At 39.9% G+C, this 21,495-nt stretch overlaps 1 protein-coding gene across 1 annotated transcript in view; it reads right to left on the bottom strand.

The window, feature by feature from the left end:
* Positions 1-497: 497 nt before the first annotated feature.
* Positions 498-21,495, bottom strand: part of WDR49 (WD repeat domain 49) — a 151,968-nt gene continuing 130,970 nt past the window's right edge. The window contains 1 exon segment of the mRNA XM_051818753.2: positions 498-1,411. Coding sequence (XP_051674713.2) covers positions 1,293-1,411 — 119 coding nt within the window. The 3' untranslated portion in view covers positions 498-1,292.

The following is a 21,495-nucleotide window of genomic DNA, read 5'->3' as shown; positions in this document are numbered from 1 at the left end:
AAATACAAATATCTGGGAGGAGTGTGTATAACTTAGCAGTTAAGTGCCAGTTAAGAAGCCTGCAACCCAAATCAGAATACCTGGGATTGGTCCTCAGCGCAAGCTCCTGATTCCAGCTTCCTGCTAATTCTGACTCTAGGAGCCAGCTGTTACAACCCAAGTCAATGGGTTCCTGCCACTGATGTGGGAAGCTTATATTGAATTTCCAGCTCCCAAACCAGTCCCAACCATTATGGGAATTTGGGGAGTGAACCAAAGGATGAGCTTGCCCTCTTGCTCACTCTCTCCTTCTGTTTCTCACACTCTCTCTTTGTCTCTCTGCCTCTCAAATAATAATTTTTTGAAAGGACTCTTTGAAATATAAATATATAGCAAAAAATTGTATAAATCAATTTTGCTTCATTCTACAGGACACACAAAAAAAGCAGAATAAAGTATTAGTTGCCTGGAGTAGGGTGATACGTTTAAAGAAAAATAGGTCCAAAAGGAGGCAATAAGTTTCACAACCAAGCATTTCCTATTTGACCTTCTACAAATGAGTGCTGAGTTTCCTTCAAAGCTATTATCTCTTTGCTTGTGTTGTACCACTCAATATTAAAGTATGGAATAACAAAGTCTAGAAGTGGAACATAAGTAGTAATTTCCCAATGAATATGAATGAGATTTTAAAAACTCATTGAAATTTGGATTAAAAGGTAAGTTTATTGTGATGCAAAGTCTTTATTGCAGTCTATACCCAGTTTTTCATAACATGCATTGTCCATGCACTTGTTGAAGTTCCCTTGTACCTAGAAAAAATGGATATGAGTCAACAAGAAGTAACAGGAGAAGCTGCTATTGACAAGGTCTAAATATTATTTTCAGAATCATTTTTTAAAATAACTATCAAGTGTAAAGAAGCAAAAATAGATATTCCAATGTGTAGACACTCACAGTACTCTTTTAATATATTTCAATGCAAGTTTTACAATGAAAAATGACCAAAAATATTTTTCTACGGAAACAATCAGAAAGACAACTGACTTGAACAATTTGTTGTGGAATTATAATTATTTCATAAAAACACCTGATACTAGAAAATGCTTCTTGCTTTTCTGTCTTCTTTCGTCCAATTTTTCTTTCATTAATAATACAGGGAAAGTGGAGGAGATAGATAAAGGCAGGACCAAAGCATCATCTGAATTTGAAACTTGAGAAGCTCAAATACAAATAAAAAGGAAAAATTCTAGATTTTTCCTGTATTTATAAATGTACATTATATAACAATGAATTTTTTCAATTAAAATTGCCTCTTATTTCTTTTTTATCTTCATTTCACAACTTGTTTCCTGACATAATTGCTTGGCTCTTCTTTCACGATCCAGGATGCCTTTGGGGAACAGGTTTTTCTCATCAAATACAGCTTTCAAAGCTACAAAAATGAAGAAAATGACAAGTAAATTATATCTGGTCAGAGACCCAGAGAAATGAAATAGTGTGGAGAAAATCCTTAAGTTTTATGTTCTCAAAAAAAAGTGGAAATGTTCTAAGTTTCTGCTATTTCTTTTAATTTGCTTTTATTTAAAAGCTAAATTTTAACTGAGTTTGTTCTATCAATGCATTTATATCATGACAGAGATCCACCATTGAAGGACAGAAGTTGAAAGAAGATTGCATTTTCCATTTTTGTTTTCTAATCTACTTAACAGCTATCAAGGACACATAAAAACCCAAGAACAAATTATTCTGTATTGAAATAAGACAATTAAAATAATCAAAACACAGTTTCACTATCTGCATGACTAAACACGTACATCTGCAGTCACATCCTTATAAAATACTTTGATCTCCTGGAATCTGTGGCTTTAGAAACAAACAGAGCCAAATTACCCCCATGAGTACTTATATTGTGCAGCAGTCAGAACTCGGAGGAAATTGTGCCATGCTTTCAAAAAAATAATTTGGGGATTTTGTGTAATTTCATCCTTTCAATGAATACTTATTGAATGTATATATTGCACAATGTTCTGTGCTCAGACATAATTGGAGCACAAATATGACTAAGTTACAGGCTTTCTTCCAAGTGGTAGAAAGTAGAAGCAGTATACAAATAGTGAAACCATCATGCACAATAGAATGCAGTTCTAAGAGAATACAGGCTACAAAAAGTGTGCATAAACATATGAAGAGATTATGGCAATAATAGGGAAGGAGAAAGGCTTTTCAAACTAAGTACTATTTGAGGTAGATCTTGAAGTCTAGATGATATTTTAATGGTAATGACAAACACAGAGGGATGGAAAGAAAGGTAAGGAGACAAGGAAACATCAGTTAGAGAGAACAAGAGAATAAAAGCATTGAGAAAAAAGCTGCTTTTGAGGTAACTCTGCACAATTCAGTACCATTTAACAAAAATGTAAATGTTATGAGGAAGAATAAAATGGAATGAAGTTGGAGCTGCCATGAGGAACACTTTAAATGCACAGCCAATGAATTTGAGAAAATAAAAAGAAACAGTGAACAACTTTCTAGTGTGATACCATCTTTATCTATTTGGGGTTAAAAAGCATTTTTTTAAAGATTTATTTTATTTGAAAGTCAGAGTTACACAGAGAGAGGAGAGGCACAGAGAGAGAAAGAGGTCTTCTGTCTGATGGTTCACTCCCCACATGGCTGCAATGGCCGGAGCTGAGCCAACCGGAATCCAGGAGCCAGGAGTCTCCTCCGGCTCTTCCACGTGGGTGCAGGGACCCTAGGACTTGGGCCATCTTCTACTGCTTTCCCAGGCCATAGCAGAGAGCTGGAACAGAAGAGGAGCAGCCGGGACTAGAACTGGCGCCCATATGGGATGCCGGCGCCTCAGGCCAGGACTTTAACCCACTGCACCACAGCGCTGGCCCCTAAAAAGCAATTTTTAGAAAGCTCTCCACTTCCAATACAAACATTATTGTATAAATCAGTATTTTTCACCTTCTCTTTCTTGAAATGGTGCAAGAACAACCTGGAAATGAGGGGAAATAACTTTACAAATGTTACTTTTTTCAAAAAAGCATGTAATCTGCAGCCCAAAAAATATGAAGACAGGGGATGAAGACGGGGGCACCAAGCAACTGAGACAAAGTTTCCAGTATGCAGACTGTGAGAGTGCCAGCAGGAGATCTCCAAAAAGTTGGCGAAAGTTGCTCACTGATGGAGAGCGGCTTACCTTGCAGGATCATACAACATCCCTCAGTATCCACACATGTCAAGGGAGCGCAACACACCTGGACCTAGAAGCTTAGAGGCTTCTCCTTGTTGGTTTGGAGAAACAGATGAGGCTATCTAAAGTTTAACATAGACGTCTTTTTTTTTTTTTTCTAAAATTAGTCTTCCCCCATGGCTTGGAGGCACCTAGATCCCACATCCCAAACTCTCACTCTGGGACCTTCTGCATATTTCAAGTGTTAGAAAATACAATACATTAAAGTTAATGAATTAAATAAAAGAATTGTAAAAACTAGCATAGTATGGACACAAAGGTATTATAAGGTAAAACCTAAAGCAAATCAAATGGAAAAAGAGCAGTAATAATAATTAATGCACAGGCGACCAACAGAAAAATGTAGTTTTTGTACGGGTAAATACTGTTACCAGCATCCTGACACAAATTCAACTTAAAACTTTAAACAAGCAATCACTTCTACAAAGGAAGATTGCAGAAGTGAGAGAACTCAGAAAAGAGATCACACAGGGGCAGTGATAGTATGTGAGCTGGCAAAACAGGAAAAATGTCAAGAGGGAGACTATCTTGTGAGAAATATCAAGTATAGATATGAGAAATACAAATAAAACAGAACGCTAAAAGCAGAATGAGTTACAGAGAAAAGTGATAGATATTTGAGACAGGCAAAGAGTGGATCCACAAACATAATTGGAGGAATCCTTAAGAAAGAAAACTAGGAGCCATTGTTATGACACAGAGGGTTAAGCCATTGCTTATGTTTCCAGAAATCCATTTCAAAATGCCAGTTTGCGTGCTTATTAATGTGACTGGGAAGGCAGCGGAAGAGGACCGAAATCAAGGTCCAGGTTCCTGGCTTCTACCTGGCCCAGCCCTGGCAATTGCAGCCAGCTGGGGAGAAGATTAATGGATCAAAGATATTTATCTATCATTTCTCTCTCTCTCTCTCTCTCTCTGCCTTTCAAAGAAAAAACTTTGAGAGAAAGAAAGGGCACGGGGGATGAGAGAGGAAAGGAAAGAAGGGAGGTTGAAAGGAAGAAAGAAAACAACCAAATTATAACAATTTAAAACATCATTTCATATAATTTTTCTCAAATAAAATACAGCTTGATTTTTATACTCAAAGGACACATTGTGTGTCAGAAATAATTCATTCATACTCGAAACCAAGTCACATTCTAGTGAAGTGATTAGTCTTGAAAGATAGAGAATCCTTTGGCAGCCAGACAAAATGAACAAGTCACTTAAAAGGAGAAAAATATCTATCTTGCAGTAGAAGGTTTCATAGGAATGATCAATACCAAAATCCAGTAGGACAAAACCTATAAGATAATCATGGAAAGAATGTGTGAGCTAAGAATTATATATATATATACACACACAAACACACACACACATATATATACTCATATATACAGATACGTATATATAAACACATAAAACTCCAAACTGTCTCTCAAATTTCCAAACTATAAATAGTTTCAACATGCAGGGAATTAAGGGAGTATTGTTCCCAAGAATTCTTTTTGGGGAAATTACTAAAAGTGAACATCACATGTCCAACAATTTAGAAATGAAACAATTAACAAAAACTGTTAAGGTAAGGGAGAAAGAAGCCACATTCATGATAAATCAGGGACAAAGACTATCACTTACAGCCGACAAGTCAAGTAATAGCAAACTCAACAAAATAAAAGTAGGCAGAAAGGAAGATTCTATTGTTGAATAAAATTATCTGTAGAAGACAGAAAGCAAAATAAGGAAATATGCTCATTCTATCATCACTCAGCATGATCTAATAGTCCTTATCTCTTTTTTAAGATTTACTTTATATCTGAAAGTAGAGTTACAAATAGAAAGGGAGAGAGACATATCTCATCTGCTGATTCACTACACAAATGGTCAGCACAGCCAGGGCTAGTACAGGAAGAAGCCAGGAGTTAGGAATTACATCCATGTCTCCCAAGTGCAGGGGATCAAGTACTTGAATATTGTCTGCTTCCATCCAAGGTGCATAAAATGGTGACTTAACCTGCTGCACCACATTGCTGGGCCTGTAATGATCCCTAACTTAGAGAAAGAACTAGGGAAAGTATATGAACCTATAATTATAAAGTTAATAACTAGAATAAACATGCATATTCTTCCCTCCAAATTAAAAAAAAACTTAAGATGCAGTGAAAACTGAAAAAATATAAACAATAAGTAACATAAAAGAGTCTTAGAAATGCAAAAACAAATGTCAAACATATGAATATATTCAATTTCCCAATGCTAAAAAAGGGATGTTTGGGGTCAGGCATTTGGTGCACACTTTAAGTTACTGTTTGGGATGCCTGCATCCCATAGCAGTGCTGGTTCCAGTCCTGGCTCTTCGGCTTCTGACCCAACTTCCAGGTTATGCACACTTTGTGAGTTAGCAGCAATATGGCCCAAGAACTTAGGTCCCTGCCTCCACCTGGGAAACAGGTACTGAGTTCCTAATTCTGGGTTTCAGCATGGCCCAGCTCTAGCTGTCATGGGCATTTGTGGAGTGATCCAGCAAATGGAAGATTCCTGCCTCAATCTCTCTCTCTCTCTCTCTCTCTCTCTCTCTCTCTCTCTCATATTCTCTGCCTTCCAAATAAAATGGAAATCAATAATTTAAAAAGGTTTAAAGATGCACTTTTTTAAAAAATGGGATGTGTTAATTGGCTCAAACAAAAACCCAATACATATCTCAAATAAAATAAAGTCATTGGGAAATAATTTACAGAAGGATGTGAAAAGCATATCAGACTAAAGAAATCCGAATGGAAGGAGGAGTCAAATTGTAAAATCATAAATACATACAGAAACCCTAAAAGGATACACAGAACCTTGTAATAAAGGATGACAGCAACAGATGAGGGTGGGAAGTGGATAGATCATCATTACAGGACAGAGGGCAACTTCTCACTAAATAATTTTTATATGTTCCAATATTTGAACTCTGTGACTATGTTTATTATGTTTATTGCATAGCAATAAAACAAAATGAATAAACTTGAGCTAGTTGTAAGCAGAGAGACATTTACTTCATTCCAGGAGGCAGTGTGGATTTCTGTACATTAGCAGTTGATCCTGTTCCATGTGACTGCGCAAAGAATTCTGAACACCTGGACAATCTCCTGAGCTCCACTGTAGAAGCCAGAATACCACCTCGGAAGAGACTAGCTGTTACTGAGATTTCTGTCTCAGCTGGATGAGGCATCCTCATCACAACTGAGAGGGTTTCAGGACAAGTAAGCCGATAACCAAGTGACAGACTCACGTGATGATGCAAGGGGCAAGCTGGCTTAGTTGACTCATTTTTCTTTTAGTGAGAACACAGATAATAAATGTTCACATGCAGGGGTGGATACCTGTTTCCTGGGCCTGAAACTTACAACTTAGGGTGCTCTATTTAAGAAAAAGAACAATACAAATGCAAAATTACTCATAAAAATGGCTATTTACAACAAATGAGAAATTAAACATCAACTAATCACCGGAACCTTGTGGAACTGAATCCTTTTCTTCTGAGATAGATCTCTGTAAGGAAATATAGCTGCAGTGCCTATGGGCGGGGTGATGGCTGCTGGCAGGCTGACTTCCTCTCTTAAAATACACTCAAACTCCCAGCACCTCCTAATACTCCAGTGGTCTTTGCAGACTGTGCCTGTAAACTTTCTTTGGCTTCACAAGCAAACGCCCTTTATTTCACCATGGCTTGGGTCACTAGCCTATTGGTAAAGACATCAGTTAAAGACACTCAGAGGCCGGCACCATGGCTCACTAGGCTAATCCTCCGCCTTGCGGCGCCGGCACACCAGGTTCTAGTCCCGGTCGGGGCACCGGATTCTGTCCCGGTTGCCCCTCTTCCAGGCCAGCTCTCTGCTGTGGCCCGGGAAGGCAGTGGAGGATGGCCCAAGTGCTTGGGCCCTGCACTCCATGGGAGACCAGGAGAAGTACCTGGCTCCTGCCTTCGGATCAGCGCGGTGCGCCGGCCGCAGCGTGCCGGCCGCGGCGGCCATTGGAGGGTGAACCAACGCGAAAAGGAAGACCTTTCTCTCTGTCTCTCTATCTCACTGTCCACTCTGCCTCTCAAAAAAAAAAAAAAAAAAAAAAAAAAAAAAGACACTCAGATCCCACATCAGAGTAGTTAGGTTTAATACTTCCTTGCAGCTCCTGACTCCAGCTTCCTTCAAAGCAGGCTCTCAGTGGCAGCACTAATGGAGTAACTGGATCCCTGCCACGCATATGGGAGACCTGAGTTGAACTTCTGGCTCCTGGTTTTAGCCTGGCCAAGGTCTGGCCATGGCGGGTATTTGAGGAGTGAACTAGCAGATGGGAGCTGTCTCTCCATCTCGGCTTCTCAAATAAATAAAATTAAAAAAAAAGATGTCGTTAATATAGCCCCGGCTAAATCTATAATGGTAATCAATTCCTCTTACTATTCATAGTAGCAACATCTGCTGGGTTAATGGCATAATGTTCTTACATTACCATGTGAGTGGTTCTGCATGGAATATAATGCATGTAGGAAATGATTAGCAATTTATCTAATTTGTTTAAGATCATAAAGGAATATCTTCAACTTCGCTATGATGACTTCTTTCTTGGTGTTAATTTGCTAGGCTAGTGTCTCCAGTTATTCAAGTAATCCTATCTAGGTGTGGTTTGGAAGGAATTTTGCAGATGTCATGAAAGTCCATAATCAATGGACTTTAGGTAAAAGAGATTATGCTAGATAACCTGAACGAGCCAGACTTAATCATTTGGGGAGCTTTAAAAGCAGAGCTGAAGCTTCCCAGAGCCAGGAAAGAAATTCCACCACAGGACAATAACTCTGCCTGTGCCTAGACTGTCCAGATATTTCCTTTCTGATTTAGCCGTGCACACTTTGGACTTGCTCAGCCAGGGCCTACAATCTCATAAACTCATTTTTAATAGTAAATCACATATAGGCGTTACAGGTTCTGCTTCCCTGGTTCAATCCTGATTGATACTCTTGCCATTTAGTATGTTGTTTACCGCAGAATGAGTTCAAGGGTGGTATGTTCTCATAGGACAAACAGACTGACTCTTTCAAGCACTGACAGTCTGTGGCTGGACCCCATTAGCTTGCCTTTGTAAAGAAAATCTGTGATTACTTAAATACACAGCCAAAGGCAGAGGTTTGGCCCAGTGATTAAATGGCCCACATCCCATATTCCAGGAGTACCTATTTTCCAGTATCCTGCTCTGGCTTCTGACTCCAGCTTTCTGCTCTTGTAGACCCTGGGAGGCAGGAGTGATTGGGTCCCTGACATTTGTATAAGAGACTTGCATTTAGGTCTCAGCCCCAAGCTTTTTCTATCCCCTACACCCATCTGGGGAGTGAACAAGCTGATGGGATCTCTCTCTCTCTCTCTTTCTCTTTCTCTCTCTTTTCTCTCTCTCTCTCTTTCTCTCTCCAATACATAATTTAAAACAAACAAAAAGCTTATCTTCAAGCACCCTTAAGTTCCCTCAAGGCAGTTGCATAGGAACTTCAAGCCTCCAAATTCTTGCCTTCCAGGGCACACAACTTACTTAGAATCCCGAACTTCAGGGTGTTTGAAAGGCTTAGCAAGAGCCATTGTATAGGAGCCCGCACTCTGGCGCATTAGGTTAAACCTCCACCTAAGGCACCCGCATCCCATATGGGTGCTGGTTCTAATCCTGGCTGCTCCTCTTCCAATCCAGCTCTCTGCCTACAGCCTGGGAAAACAGTAGAAGATGGCCCAAGTGCTTGGGACCCTGCACCCACATGGGAGACCAGGAAGAAGCACCTGGCTCCTGGCTTGAGATCTGCACAGCTCCTGCTGTTGCAGTTATCTGGGGAGTGAACCAACAGAAGGAAGACCTTTCTCTGTCTCTCCCTCTCACTGTCTGTAACTCTACCTCTCAAATAAATAAATATTTTTTTAAAAAAAGGAGCCACTGTATAGAGATTCATAGAGTTGCATTGTGAGACCTGAGCCTGGATCAAGGTGTAACTATTTTAAATTAGGCCCCCATCTTGTAACTTGGGCCTGACCAGGCCCTGAACCCTAAGCCGGAAGCTCCTGAAAGTAAATAAATGAACTCCCCTTGCAATAAACTCTCCTAGCAACAGCCAATTAGCAGATAACAGAGAAATACCTAGAGTTTCTGGTGTCTTCTCAGGGCAGATGAGGTGATTGATAGCTACCCGAGACCCTGCAGTTCGGCACATACACCCCAGCAGCTCAGATCCTATGCTTCAGCCAATCAATCCAAAAGGCATCAACCCCAAAGCCATCCAACCACCTTTAGTAGGTCCATTCCCGCCACTGGATGCACTAATCAATTCTAAGAGATGTCCTTTGAATTTCCCGCGGGATGGGATGATTTGCTAAATGGTACCATGATGTATAGAATGTCTCTGAAAACCCTTAAAAACCCTGTTAACTGAAGGGTCAGGGCTCTCAATTCAGACCCGCTGCATTGGTGTTGATTGAGAGACCAGGCCCGGACCTGCAATAAAACTCTCGTGTGCTTTACAGCGGTATCGACTCCTTGGTGGTCTTTGGGGACGACTGAACTGGGCATAACAGCATCACTTTTTAAAGACATTCCTTTGTACTTAACATAAACAAAATTCCCTTCCCAGGCAATTTGTTTCCACATATTGTAGCCTCTGATATTCAGAAATTTCACCTTGTACCAGTCTCCTCATTCCAACCTAACAACAGTGATCTTTTTTCTGTCCTTGTCCCACATCCATGCCTTTACACTTCTGTTCACTGTGCATGGAATATTGTGCCCCCAAATCTTTGTGGGACTTTATCTTTCAGCATTCGGTTTAAAAGTCAGAGAGACCTTCATGGATAACCTCTCAAATCATTCCCTACTACATGATCTTGCTTTAGTTTATTCGTACTCTTACCAAAATCATTATCTAAACTTTCCTATTTTATTTATTTCCTGATTCATTACCTATTCCTCCCCTTAGAAAGTGAGTTTAGCAGCAGGCAAACCTTGTCTGCCCTTACACCTCAGTCCCTGGCATTGTGTCTGGCTAATGGAAAGGGATTCAACAAACATATTTATAGAATTCATGAAAGCCAAAAATGAGTTTAAGGACCTATGCAAATATCAGACAAAACACTTTAGGTGCTGGTGTTACACTGTATGTTAAGTGCTACCATGAGCCCTGGTTCAAGTCCCAGCCACTCCACTCTCCTATACAGCTCCCTGCTAACGTGCCTGGGAAAGCAGAAGAAGATGGTGCAAGTACTTGACCATGTGAAAGACCTAGATGGAGTCCCTGCATCCGGTTTCAGTCCCAGCTATTGCAGCCACTTGAGGAGTGACTCAGAAGATGGAAGATCTTTTTTCTATGGTTCCTCCTCTGTCTCTGTCACTCTGCCTTTCAAATAAATAAATAAATAGATTTTTATAAATTTGTATAAATAAAATTTTAATAAAGTAATATAACACTTTAAATCAAAAAATGTAAAAAGAGACAAATAATGGAATTATATATTGACAAGAGGATTGATTCAGCCAAAAATACAATAATCACGTAGTTGCACCAGGGCTGGCATTGTGGCATGGCAGGTTAAACCACTACCTGTAAAGCCAGCAACCCATACAGGAACCACTTCAAGTCCCGACTGCTCCACTTCCAATCCAGCTCCTGTGCTGGAGCCCCTGTGCCCATGTGGGAGACCCTGATGAAGTTCCTGGCTCTTAGCTTATTTTGGCCCAGCCCAGTAGCCATTTGGAGAGTGGACCAGCAGATTGATGATTCTCTCTCTCTCTTTCTCTCTCTCTCTCTCCCCTTTCTGTAACTCTACCTTTCAAATAAGTAAAATAAATCATTCATATATATATATATATATATGATTTAGTACTGCTTGTTATAGTCCTGTTGTTGCAGGATACAGTGGGGTTGTTACCTAAATCTCTGAGGGTAGGAGCTAAGTATTGGCTATGGTGGTAGCCTCCTGTCTGCAGTAGAGCGATGCAGTTAGAACACTTTAGGTACTGCAAGTGAGTGCAAGTTATTCCAAAGATACCATACTAACATCAACAGCCTCAGCTTACAAGGCATATATGGAAGTTCCTTGTAAGTGTGTGTGTGTGTGTGTGTATGTGTATATATATCCAAAACAAGACAAGAAAGATATATAAAGTGAATACCATTAGACCTAAAGGGAGAGATAGACTCCTCCAATGGTGGAGGAATTTAACATCCCAGTGTCATCAATAGACAGATCATCCAACAGAAAATGATCAAAGATACATCAGAGTTGAATCATACTACTGACAAATGTACCTAGCAGACATTTACTAAGCATTTCATCCAACAGCTACAGAATACACACTCTTCACATCAGTCCATGGAACATTTTCTAGTATAGAACATATATTGGGCCACAAACCAAGTCTCAGTGAATTTAAAAAGACTTAAATCATACCTTGTATCTCCTCAGACCTCAAAGGAATAAAGCAAGAAAAAAAGCATGAACACTAGAAAACTGACAAATACATGGAAATTAAACATGACACTTGAATGATCAATGGATCAGGGAAAAAAATTTAAAATGAAAAAATTTCTCTTGAAACAAATTAAAATGTAACAAATCAAAATCTGTGTGATACACAAAAGCAATATTAAGAGGAGAGTCTATAGCAGTAAGTGCTTATATTAACAAACTAGAGAAATCTTAAATGATCTAAGGATGCATCTCAAAGGCCTAGAAAAGCAAGAAGAAATCAAACTCAAAATTAGCTGGCGGTGGGATTCCAAAGTGCCTGAATAGTGAGAATCCTCACTAACCTCAGCTGCAGAAAGATAAGAGAAAGGCAGGAAAGGGGCTGGCATAGTAGGTTAAGCTGCCACCTGCAATGCAGGCATTCCACATGGGTGCCAGTTCAACTCCTGGATGCCCCACTTCTGATCCAGCTTCCTACTAATGTACCTGGGAAAGTAGAAATCAGTGGAAGATAGTGCAAGTGCCTGGACCCCTGCACCCATATGAGAGAACTGACAGAAGCTTCAGCTTGGCCCAACCCTGGCCATTGTGGCCATTTGGGGAGCAGATGAATGATTCTCTCTCTCTCTCTCTCTCTCTCTCTCTCTAGGTCTGCTTTTTAAATGGATAAATTAAAAAAAAAGAAGTTCTACATTCCAGGGGACTGATTGAAAGATGTTTTCAGTGGAGAAATTGAAAATAGAAGAGACTCCATGAGACAGTGAAGAAAGAGGAGACACCGCCATGGCTGCCTATGCCACCAGACACTGTGCACCTAGGCAGTCTAAGGCCTGCAGCCAGCAGGGAATCACCACCTTCCCAAGATAACATGGGGAAAAGTTGTGACAGCATCCCACCCCCGGCAGCTTGAACTGAGGGATAATTCTACTGACCCCGGAGTCTGAATGACAACTTTTCTCCAGAGAGGGAGACCACATTGCCTCCCCCCTCGCAAAGCACCAGACTCAATTTTCTGTGGTAATTCACTGTGGAACTCTGTTCTGACTCAGGGACAACTAGCAGTCCTGCTGTTACCAGAAGTGATCAAAGCCAGAGACAGGGCAATTTACAGGGCAGAGAGCAGACCCCCTGCATCCTACAAGTGTTGCAGTTCAGGGCATAAGCCTTGGAGCTCTTTTGTCTCACTAAGCATGAGCCAGGGGTCTTAGCCTCAGTTTCTTGGGGTTAACACCAACAGCAGCCATACAATATCTGGACCTGACCTGAGGAAACCCTCTGCATGTCCTAGCTCGGCAACCTAGGCAACCCTAGGCACAAGCCCCACATTGCCCTTGCATGTTGCATGAAAACTGGGGCACTTCCATATGTGCCTTTTCAGCTGAGACTATTGATGCTGATATAACAATCTCTGGAGTAACTAGCACTCACTTGCAGTACCTAAAGTGTTCTTACTGCATCCTTCTACTGCAGGCCAGAGGCTACCACCGTGGCCAATACTCGGCTCCTACCCTGGAAGATACAGGTAACAACCCCACTGTATCCTGCAACAACAGGACTGTAACAATCAGTATTAATTTCCTTCCCCTCTTCCCTGAATCTACCCAATGTGGAATCTACCCAATATGGAAGAAACTACCTGCACTCCACCTCTCCAGATCCACACCTGCCAATGCAAAATCTCCTATATAACTTGTAGTGACACTGTAGGCCACTGGAGTAGGGTTTAGTTCACATCCCACAGGTCTGTAACTATGACTTTTGATGTTATATGTAACAGTTGCACTCTCTTAGCAAAATATGGGAAAGATCCCATCCACATCACACAGTTCTAGAGCATCAGCTATTGGTGCCGCGAGCCCCAGGATCACTCAGGCTTGTCCGTGGGACAAGCCTGCTTTGTGTCTCACAGCACCAAGAACAAGGCCCTGACTATCAGAGTCCCTAATGTAATGCCGCCCAACTCTCTGAGGACTGAAGATACATAGCCTAGGAAGTCCACATTCACCTCAAAGTCATGCTTCTATACCTACAAACTTCTGCAGACCACAGACTGCTAGGTCACTTAGACACAGCTGATATTGATTAAAGCAAAAGAAATCACTCAAAGGTTACACTTCTGGGTTCACATAGGATCAAAGACTAAGCAAAAAGTCAAGTGATAGCCTGCATTCCACCAAAACAATGAACATTTAAAATAAAAGAGATTCTTTAGATAAAAAAGTTACTATTACACAAGACACTCAGATGTCAGTATAGAGAAACAAGAAACATGAAGAAGCAAGGTAGCATGACAACTCCAAAAGAATACACTAGTTCTCCAAAAATAAATTCTGATATGAAGGAAATTCATGAAATTACAGAAATAAAATTCAAAATAATGACTTTAAGGAAACTGAATCTGATGCAAAAGAACAGATAGACAGCTGAAAGAAATGAGGAAAACAATATGTGACGTGAGTGAAAAATTCACTAGGGAGGTAGAGACAATTAAAATGAACCAAACAGAAATTTTTGAGATGGAAATTTCAATAAATGACATAAACATGTCACAAAGAGCTTCAACAGCAGAATAGACTAAGTGGAGGAAAGAATTTCTAATCTGGAAGATAAGATTTTTGAAATAACCCAGACAAAAATAGAAGCAAAAAATGAAGAAAGTTTACATGAAATATGGGTTATCATTAGGCAATCAAGTATTCAAATTATAGGGATTCCTGAAGGAGAAGAGAAGTAAAAGGGCGTTGGAAACCTACTAAATAAAATAATGGTTGAAAACTTCCCAAGTCTTGAGACAGACATGAACATCCAGATACGTGGCGCTCCAAGCAACTCCAGCACACTCAACCAGAAAGGATCTTCTCCAAGGCAAACTGCAGTCAAATTGTCAAAAGTTAAGGACAAGGAGAGAACCCTAAAGACAGTAAGCGAAAAGCGTCAACCCACATATTAAGGAAAATCAGTTAGATTAACATGCTTCTGCATGACCAAAGCTTATTGAGGAAATTTTAAAGGAAATAAAAAAATTATTGAAATAGATGAGCATGGAAACACAACATATCAAAATCTACGAGATAAGCAAAAGCAGTATTAAGAGTTTAAAACATTAAGTTTAAAACATTAAGTAGTTACATTAAAAAAAACAGAAAAGTGATTTAATTATGCATCTTGAGGACTTAGAAAAACAAGAATGAATCAAAGGCATCAGAATTAGAAAGGCAGACGTCAAAATATCCATGTGTGCTGATAACATGGTCTGCATATGGTAAAACATAAATACTCTGCCAAAAAGCTGTTAGAACAGAAAAAGCAACTCAGTAAAGTTAAAGGTTACAAAATCAACATACAAAAAATAATATCATTTTTGTATATCATTGTGGGGAGCAACCCAGACTGGACTGAGTTACTGGAATTAAGACTTATTCTATGCATCTGCTCTCCCACAATATGGCGCTGGGGGAGGAGAAAACAGCTTCTACGCAGCTGCCTCTTGCCAACTTGAGTGATGACCTCCAGGAGCTGATCCTGCTCCTGATTGGAGGAGAGCAGCGTACTCGGCATGTGGGCAGCCGAGTTGGGATTGGCGGAGGAGGACTATAAAGGAGGAGAGAGACGGCATGCACCAGGAACATCTAGGGGGAACATCTATCTGAAGGAACACCTGTGCAGCCCCCGAGAGAGCCGGCCGGCGGTGTGCCGCTCCCCCGCGGAAGTGGGGAATGTGGCCAGGGGGAACCGCCCTTCCACGGAGGTGGAAGGGACGGTAGCCAACCCGGGAAGAACCAGCAGCAAACCCAGGGAGGGCCGAGCAGACAAAAGAACAGCGCAGGGTCCTGTGTCGTTCCTCCACGAAGAGGGGGAGCGACATATCATGATTTCAGTGAAAGAGAAATAAAGATATCCCATTCACAATAGATCCAAAAATCAAATATTTAGGAATAAAATTAACTAAAGAAGTGGTACATCTCTACAAAAAATTACAAAACACTGATTTAAAAAAAGTCACCAAGGACACACACACAAAAATCAAAAGATATTCCTTGACCATGGAATGGAATAATTAATATTGTGAAAGCATCCATACTACCTAAAGCAATCTGCAGATTCATTGCAATTCCCATCAAATATTAATGACGTTCTTTACAAAACTAGTAAACACAATTCTAAATTTCATACAAAAGCACAGACCCAGAACAGCCAAAGCAATCCTGGGTGGGGTGGTGGTAGAAATCAAGCTGGAGGTATCACAATATTTGTTTTCAAAACATACTACAAAACAATAGTAATTAAAACAGCATAGTACTGACAAAAACTGACACATGGATCAATGGAACAGAATAGTGAGCCCTGAAATTAATCCATGTACTTACAGCTAACTGATTTTTGACAAAAATTCCCAGAACATACATTGAAGAAAGTGTAGCCTTTTAAATGAATGGTGCCGGTGAAACCGGCACTATATATATAAAAGAATGAAATTAGATTCTTACTTCCCACCATTTACAGAAGTCAACTCAAGATGGATCAAAGACCTAAATGTAAGACCTGAAGCTATGAAACTGTTAGAGGAAAACAATGGAAAAACTTTAAAACACTGGTGTAGGTGATGATTTCTTGGCTAAGAACCCAAAAGCACAGGCTACAAAAGCAAAGCAAAGGGTCTGTGCCACGGCTCACTAGCCTAATCCTCCACTGCGGCACCAACACCCCGGGTTCTAGTCCCGGTTGGGGCGCCGGATTCTGTCCTGGTTGCTTCTCTTCCAGTCCAGCTCTCTGCTGTGGCCCAGGAAGGCAGTGGAGGATGGCCCAAGTCCTTGGGCCCTGCACCCCATGGGAGACCAGGAGGAAGCACCTGGCTCCTGGCTTCGGATCAGCGCAGCGCCGGCCATAGCAGCCATTTGGGGGGTGAACCAACGGAAGGAAGTCCTTTCTCTCTGTCTCTCTCTCTCTCACTGTCTAACTCTGCCTGTCAAAAAAAGAAAAGAAAAGCAAAACATAACAAACTCAAAAAGATTGTATCAAACTCAAAAGTTTCTGTGCAGCAAATGAAACAATCAATAGAATGAAAAGCCATCTGACAGAACAGGAGGCAACAAGCTACTTATGTGACAAAAGATGTGAGTGGGAGAGAAATTATGGGGAGGGAAGCCATTGTAATTCATTAACTGTACTTTGAAAATTTATATTTACTAAATAAAAAAAAAGATTAATATCTAGAATATACCAACAACTCAAAAACATCAACACCAAAAGAAACAACCAATGCAGTTAAGAAATGGGCAAAGTACTGGAACAGGTAATTCTCAAAAAATAAATGTGAATAATCAACAAATGTATGAAAAAATGCTCAAAATCACTAGCAATCAGGGAAATGTAAGTAAAAACCACATTGAGATAGCACCTCTTCACCACCACCCACCCCCCTCCCGCTTAGAGTGGCTATTATCAAAAAGTCAGGGAGTAACAAATGTTAACCAGGATATAAAGAAAGGGGAACTCTTACTCACTGCTAGGGAGAATGTAATTTAGTGCAGCAAATGTGGAAAACACTATAAAAGTTTGAGGGCTGCCAGTTTGTGTCCTGGCTGCTCCTCTTCCGATCCAGCTCTCTGCTATGGCCTAGGAAAACAGTAGAAGATGGCTCAAGTCCTTGGGCACTTGCACCCACGTGGGAGACCCTGATGAAGCTCCTGGCTCCTGGCTTCGGATTGGCGCAGCTTCAGACATTGTGGCCATCTGGGGAGTGAACCAGAGGGTCGAAGACCTTTCTCTTTCTCTCTCTCTGTCTCTCCTTCTCTCTGTGTGTAACTCTGGTTTTCAAGTAAATATATAAATCTTTTAAAAAAGTTTCTTTGAAAATGAAAAAGTGAATTCCTATATGACTGAGCAATCCCACTACTGAATATATGCCCAAAAGACATGAATCAATTGTATCAAAGAGATACCTGCTCCACAATGCTTAGAGAAACACTGTTCACAATAGCTAAAATATGGAATCAATCAAGCTGCCCATGATCAGATGAAAGGATACAGAAAATGTGATATATACACACAGTAGATTACCATTTAGTTATAAAAAACGAAATGTATCCTTTGCAGAAAAATAGAGGGAACTGGAGGATATCGTAGTGCATAAAATATACCAAATAGAGGAAGTCAAATACTGTATATTCTTCCTCATCTGTGGGAGCTTAAAAAACACAACCTCAATATGTGGATTACTAGAAACTGGAAGAGTTGGGAGGGATAGAAGGAGTTTGGCTAAAAATTAGGGGAAACTGCATGTACTTCACTAAGTGTAGCAAATATATTGATATGAGATGTTGCTAATATGGAAAGAAGTGTGTGGGAAACTCTTTGTTTTACTACCTTATACATTTACAACTATAAATATATTTGTTAGATAAATCAATTACTGAATGTTACTCATTCCTTGCACTGTGGAATCCAAGCATTCCAGAGACCTTGGGCTCTATTTTAATGATAAGAATGTGACTCTCCATGTAATCCACATATCCACCAATTTAACCACAGCCCAAGCTCTTAAAACTCAACATCTAATATTAGCAATAACCACTTCAATTTGCAACTAACTACCTAGGAAAATATGACATTTGTACTCTCATCACTGCATTTTATAGTTGGCTGTTTCACAAAGTTTGTTATGATGAAAACTGAAATATATTTTAAAAGTGATGAACATAAAAGATGTGTTCGTGAGGTCACCCAAAACATTCTCACTAAACTAAAACAATTCAGTGGTTTTAACACAGAAGAGTTGATTTGTCTGTTCTCTTCCGGTCCTTGCCTTGCCCACTAATCGGCAGCCAACTACACCAGATGAAAAACAGTGGCAACTCACAAAGATACCTGGCAACAAGGGACTTGGCAGCTAAGTGGCTGTGTAAACAGAGCTGCACTGACCAGCTGTCTATGAGTGTATTGTGTTCTGAAATTCTCCCTAGTTCACATTCTCCATCTTTCTGAGTCCTCTAGACAAGTCCCTATCTATCAGATTTTTTAAGGTTGTAAGAATTACCTGAGAATCTCATTAACATGCAGATTGGGACCAATAGATTTGGATAGGGCCTGAGATTCCTGTCTTTCTAAGGAACTCCCCGGATGCCATGTTATTATCCCTGCCCACATTTTGATGTAATGATTCTAATTCCTTAATCTAATCTATAGATCAGTATTGCCAAGCTGTCCTTCAGTTTCAGGCACCATTGAATAACAATCAGAAAACAAAGCAGCAGATTAATGGCAAAGAATGATGAGGATTGATTAAATTAATTTAATTGTCTTCTTCTGACTCTCAAATGATGGTTTCTAAGGGCTTTTGCACCTTGTTTAAAAATGTTTTTCATCCCCTAATGACTCAAATTTCATAGATCCCAAATTGTTTTGCATGTGGTTGGCGTGTGTTTGTGTGCGTGTGAGTGTGAGTGTGTGTATGTGTGTGAATTTGACAATGATACAGTGTTATGCAAACAAAAATACAGAATAATAGAAAGGATTTCCAACTTGTCGAATGTCTAGAGCTTTGTGCTCATTCTGGATCTTAATCTAAACTTTGTTAGATGAGCCATGGGTAGCAATTTCTCATTTCTTACTTAAAATTAATAGATCTACCAATGTTTTCTTCCTGAATTTTAATTATTTGATCAAGGAATAATGTTTGCACAATATCAAAGATTATTTCCTCTTCCTGGCACTAGATTTAAGATTATGTTCTAAAGTAAAGATGGGCCGGACTTGATTATACTAGCAAATTATGTTTATATTTTTCACCTGTACTTTAAGAGCTATAGTGAGAAATTTTGTGTTTCAATGGATAATTACATCTTGTCTCTAGCACACTCTTCCAGGTTGTCATTCTGGCTGAATTGTTTTTGAGCTATTTCACCCCTGTTTATAAATTGCAGGTTACTGATAGAGATGCAAACTCTGTCTTGTCTGTTAGAAATTTAAGGGATTCCTTCCTTATCCTGGAAATGTCTGTTTTGGAGTCAACCTGCAAATTGGACTGGAGCTGTTTCTCCGAACAAAGTGTCAACCCTTTTGAAATGTTCAATTCTTCTAGGCTTCTTCAATATCTGGTTATAGATTTTGAATTAATTTCTACAGTATTTCTCCCTTCAACCAACATCACCAAGAACTAAAACCTGACACCCCAGATCCCTATCCAAACGCTAGGTTGCCTCGCAATTGTCCCAGCATTTTTGGGACTCCAAACCACCACGACAAAACATATGGTTCAGAGGGTTTGGAGGACCAATGCCAACAGCATTGCCTTGAGGGACTGTTCCTGAGACCCTGCTTCACCCCATCTAGGAGGTTTGAACAACCTCTGGTTAGGTCAGCCATGATGACATTCATTGATCATGAACAAAATAATGAACTGAGTCCTGTGCTCCTGAGAGGCAGAGATGGCTAAGGAATTTCCCCTACCCTTTTGCAGTCCAGAAAAGGCCAGCTACAAAAGACCTCCTGTTCTCACATATTCCAAGATAAAATCCCTTCTACCCTCCCTTCCTGATTCCCATATGACTCTGAGATGACCTCATCTATCTGCCTTTGTTAAAGCTCAGGCCACCTTCCTTTTCTTTGAGATGTTCCTCTTTAATGAATGCTCTGCCTAATGCAATAGTTTGAGTAAGTAATCATCCCTTTAATTGCCCCACACATTTTTGTATTTGGCAGTCAACAACAATAACAATAACAAAACACAATGTGCTGGAGGGAGTACTAATATAGCATTCTCTCTATGTTGGAAGTTTTAAAGATTTTACAGATACAATGTGAAAGAGTTCTGGGGAATTTATTGGCAAAATCTGACCCAGCATCAATTCTAAAGTAGTTTCCAGGTTTTTGACTAAGGCATATCAAAGAAGGTTTTCAAGCTGTTGAGAACCCACTGGGAACAACTTGGAAGCTGAAGAGAGAGTGGGGAAGATGTTTCAAGTTGAAAGGCAAAGAAAGAGTACATAAAATGACATTAAAAACCCAGTAGGTAAGACTGAAAAGTCACCTGGGGATTGAAGTGTTTGAAAACTGTCCCAAGTTCCAAAGTGATAGGTTAGTGCACTGAAAGTAAGTCCAGAAAAAAATGGTTCTCATCCTACAGTTACCAAATGACCTTCAGCACACTGTGATTATGGAGATGGAGGAACATGGGTAAATGCAGTGAAAAGAGCTATGGTAGACCCAGTAATAACTAAGAGAAGGGAAAATGTTGGTGATTATGATTTTAAGTGTTCTTTTATAGTAGCATTTTTTAAATTTGGTAGCATTCTCCTGAAGAGGAGATGAATTTTAAGTGAAATTGTTAAAAATAGAAAATATTATACTTAAATGGTTGGTTTTAGAAATGAGCACAAGAATAGGCTGCCTAGGGAATATGATTTGCACATTTTTTGATCAGGGGAGATTGCTTCTAGAAATATTTGTAGCATGGACAACTGCAACTGCATCAGTCTTTTAGAGTTTTCATCTATGCTCCATCCTTTGCTATCTATGTGAACTTAAGTTACTTACACTCTGTATGCCACAAATGTTTCATGTAGAAAGTTAGGGCAATAATTCCTGTATCATAGAGCAGTTTAGGTGATTAAGAAAATGCTATCAATAACTAACATTTTCAAAGTCTTACTAGATGCCAGTCACACGGTATCATGACTTCACATGGGTTATCTCATTGAATGCTCACAGCAACATGATGAGGATGGTAACTAATTTGAAGCCATTTTTAGTTACAAGGAGGCATTGAGTGTTTAAATTGATAGACCTAAGGGCACACAGTTAGCACGTAGT

The sequence above is a fragment of the Oryctolagus cuniculus genome, chromosome 4 (assembly GCF_964237555.1).
Source record: "Oryctolagus cuniculus chromosome 4, mOryCun1.1, whole genome shotgun sequence".
NCBI classification, from domain to species: domain Eukaryota; kingdom Metazoa; phylum Chordata; class Mammalia; order Lagomorpha; family Leporidae; genus Oryctolagus; species Oryctolagus cuniculus.
This window is presented reverse-complemented; position numbering and strand designations above follow the sequence as displayed.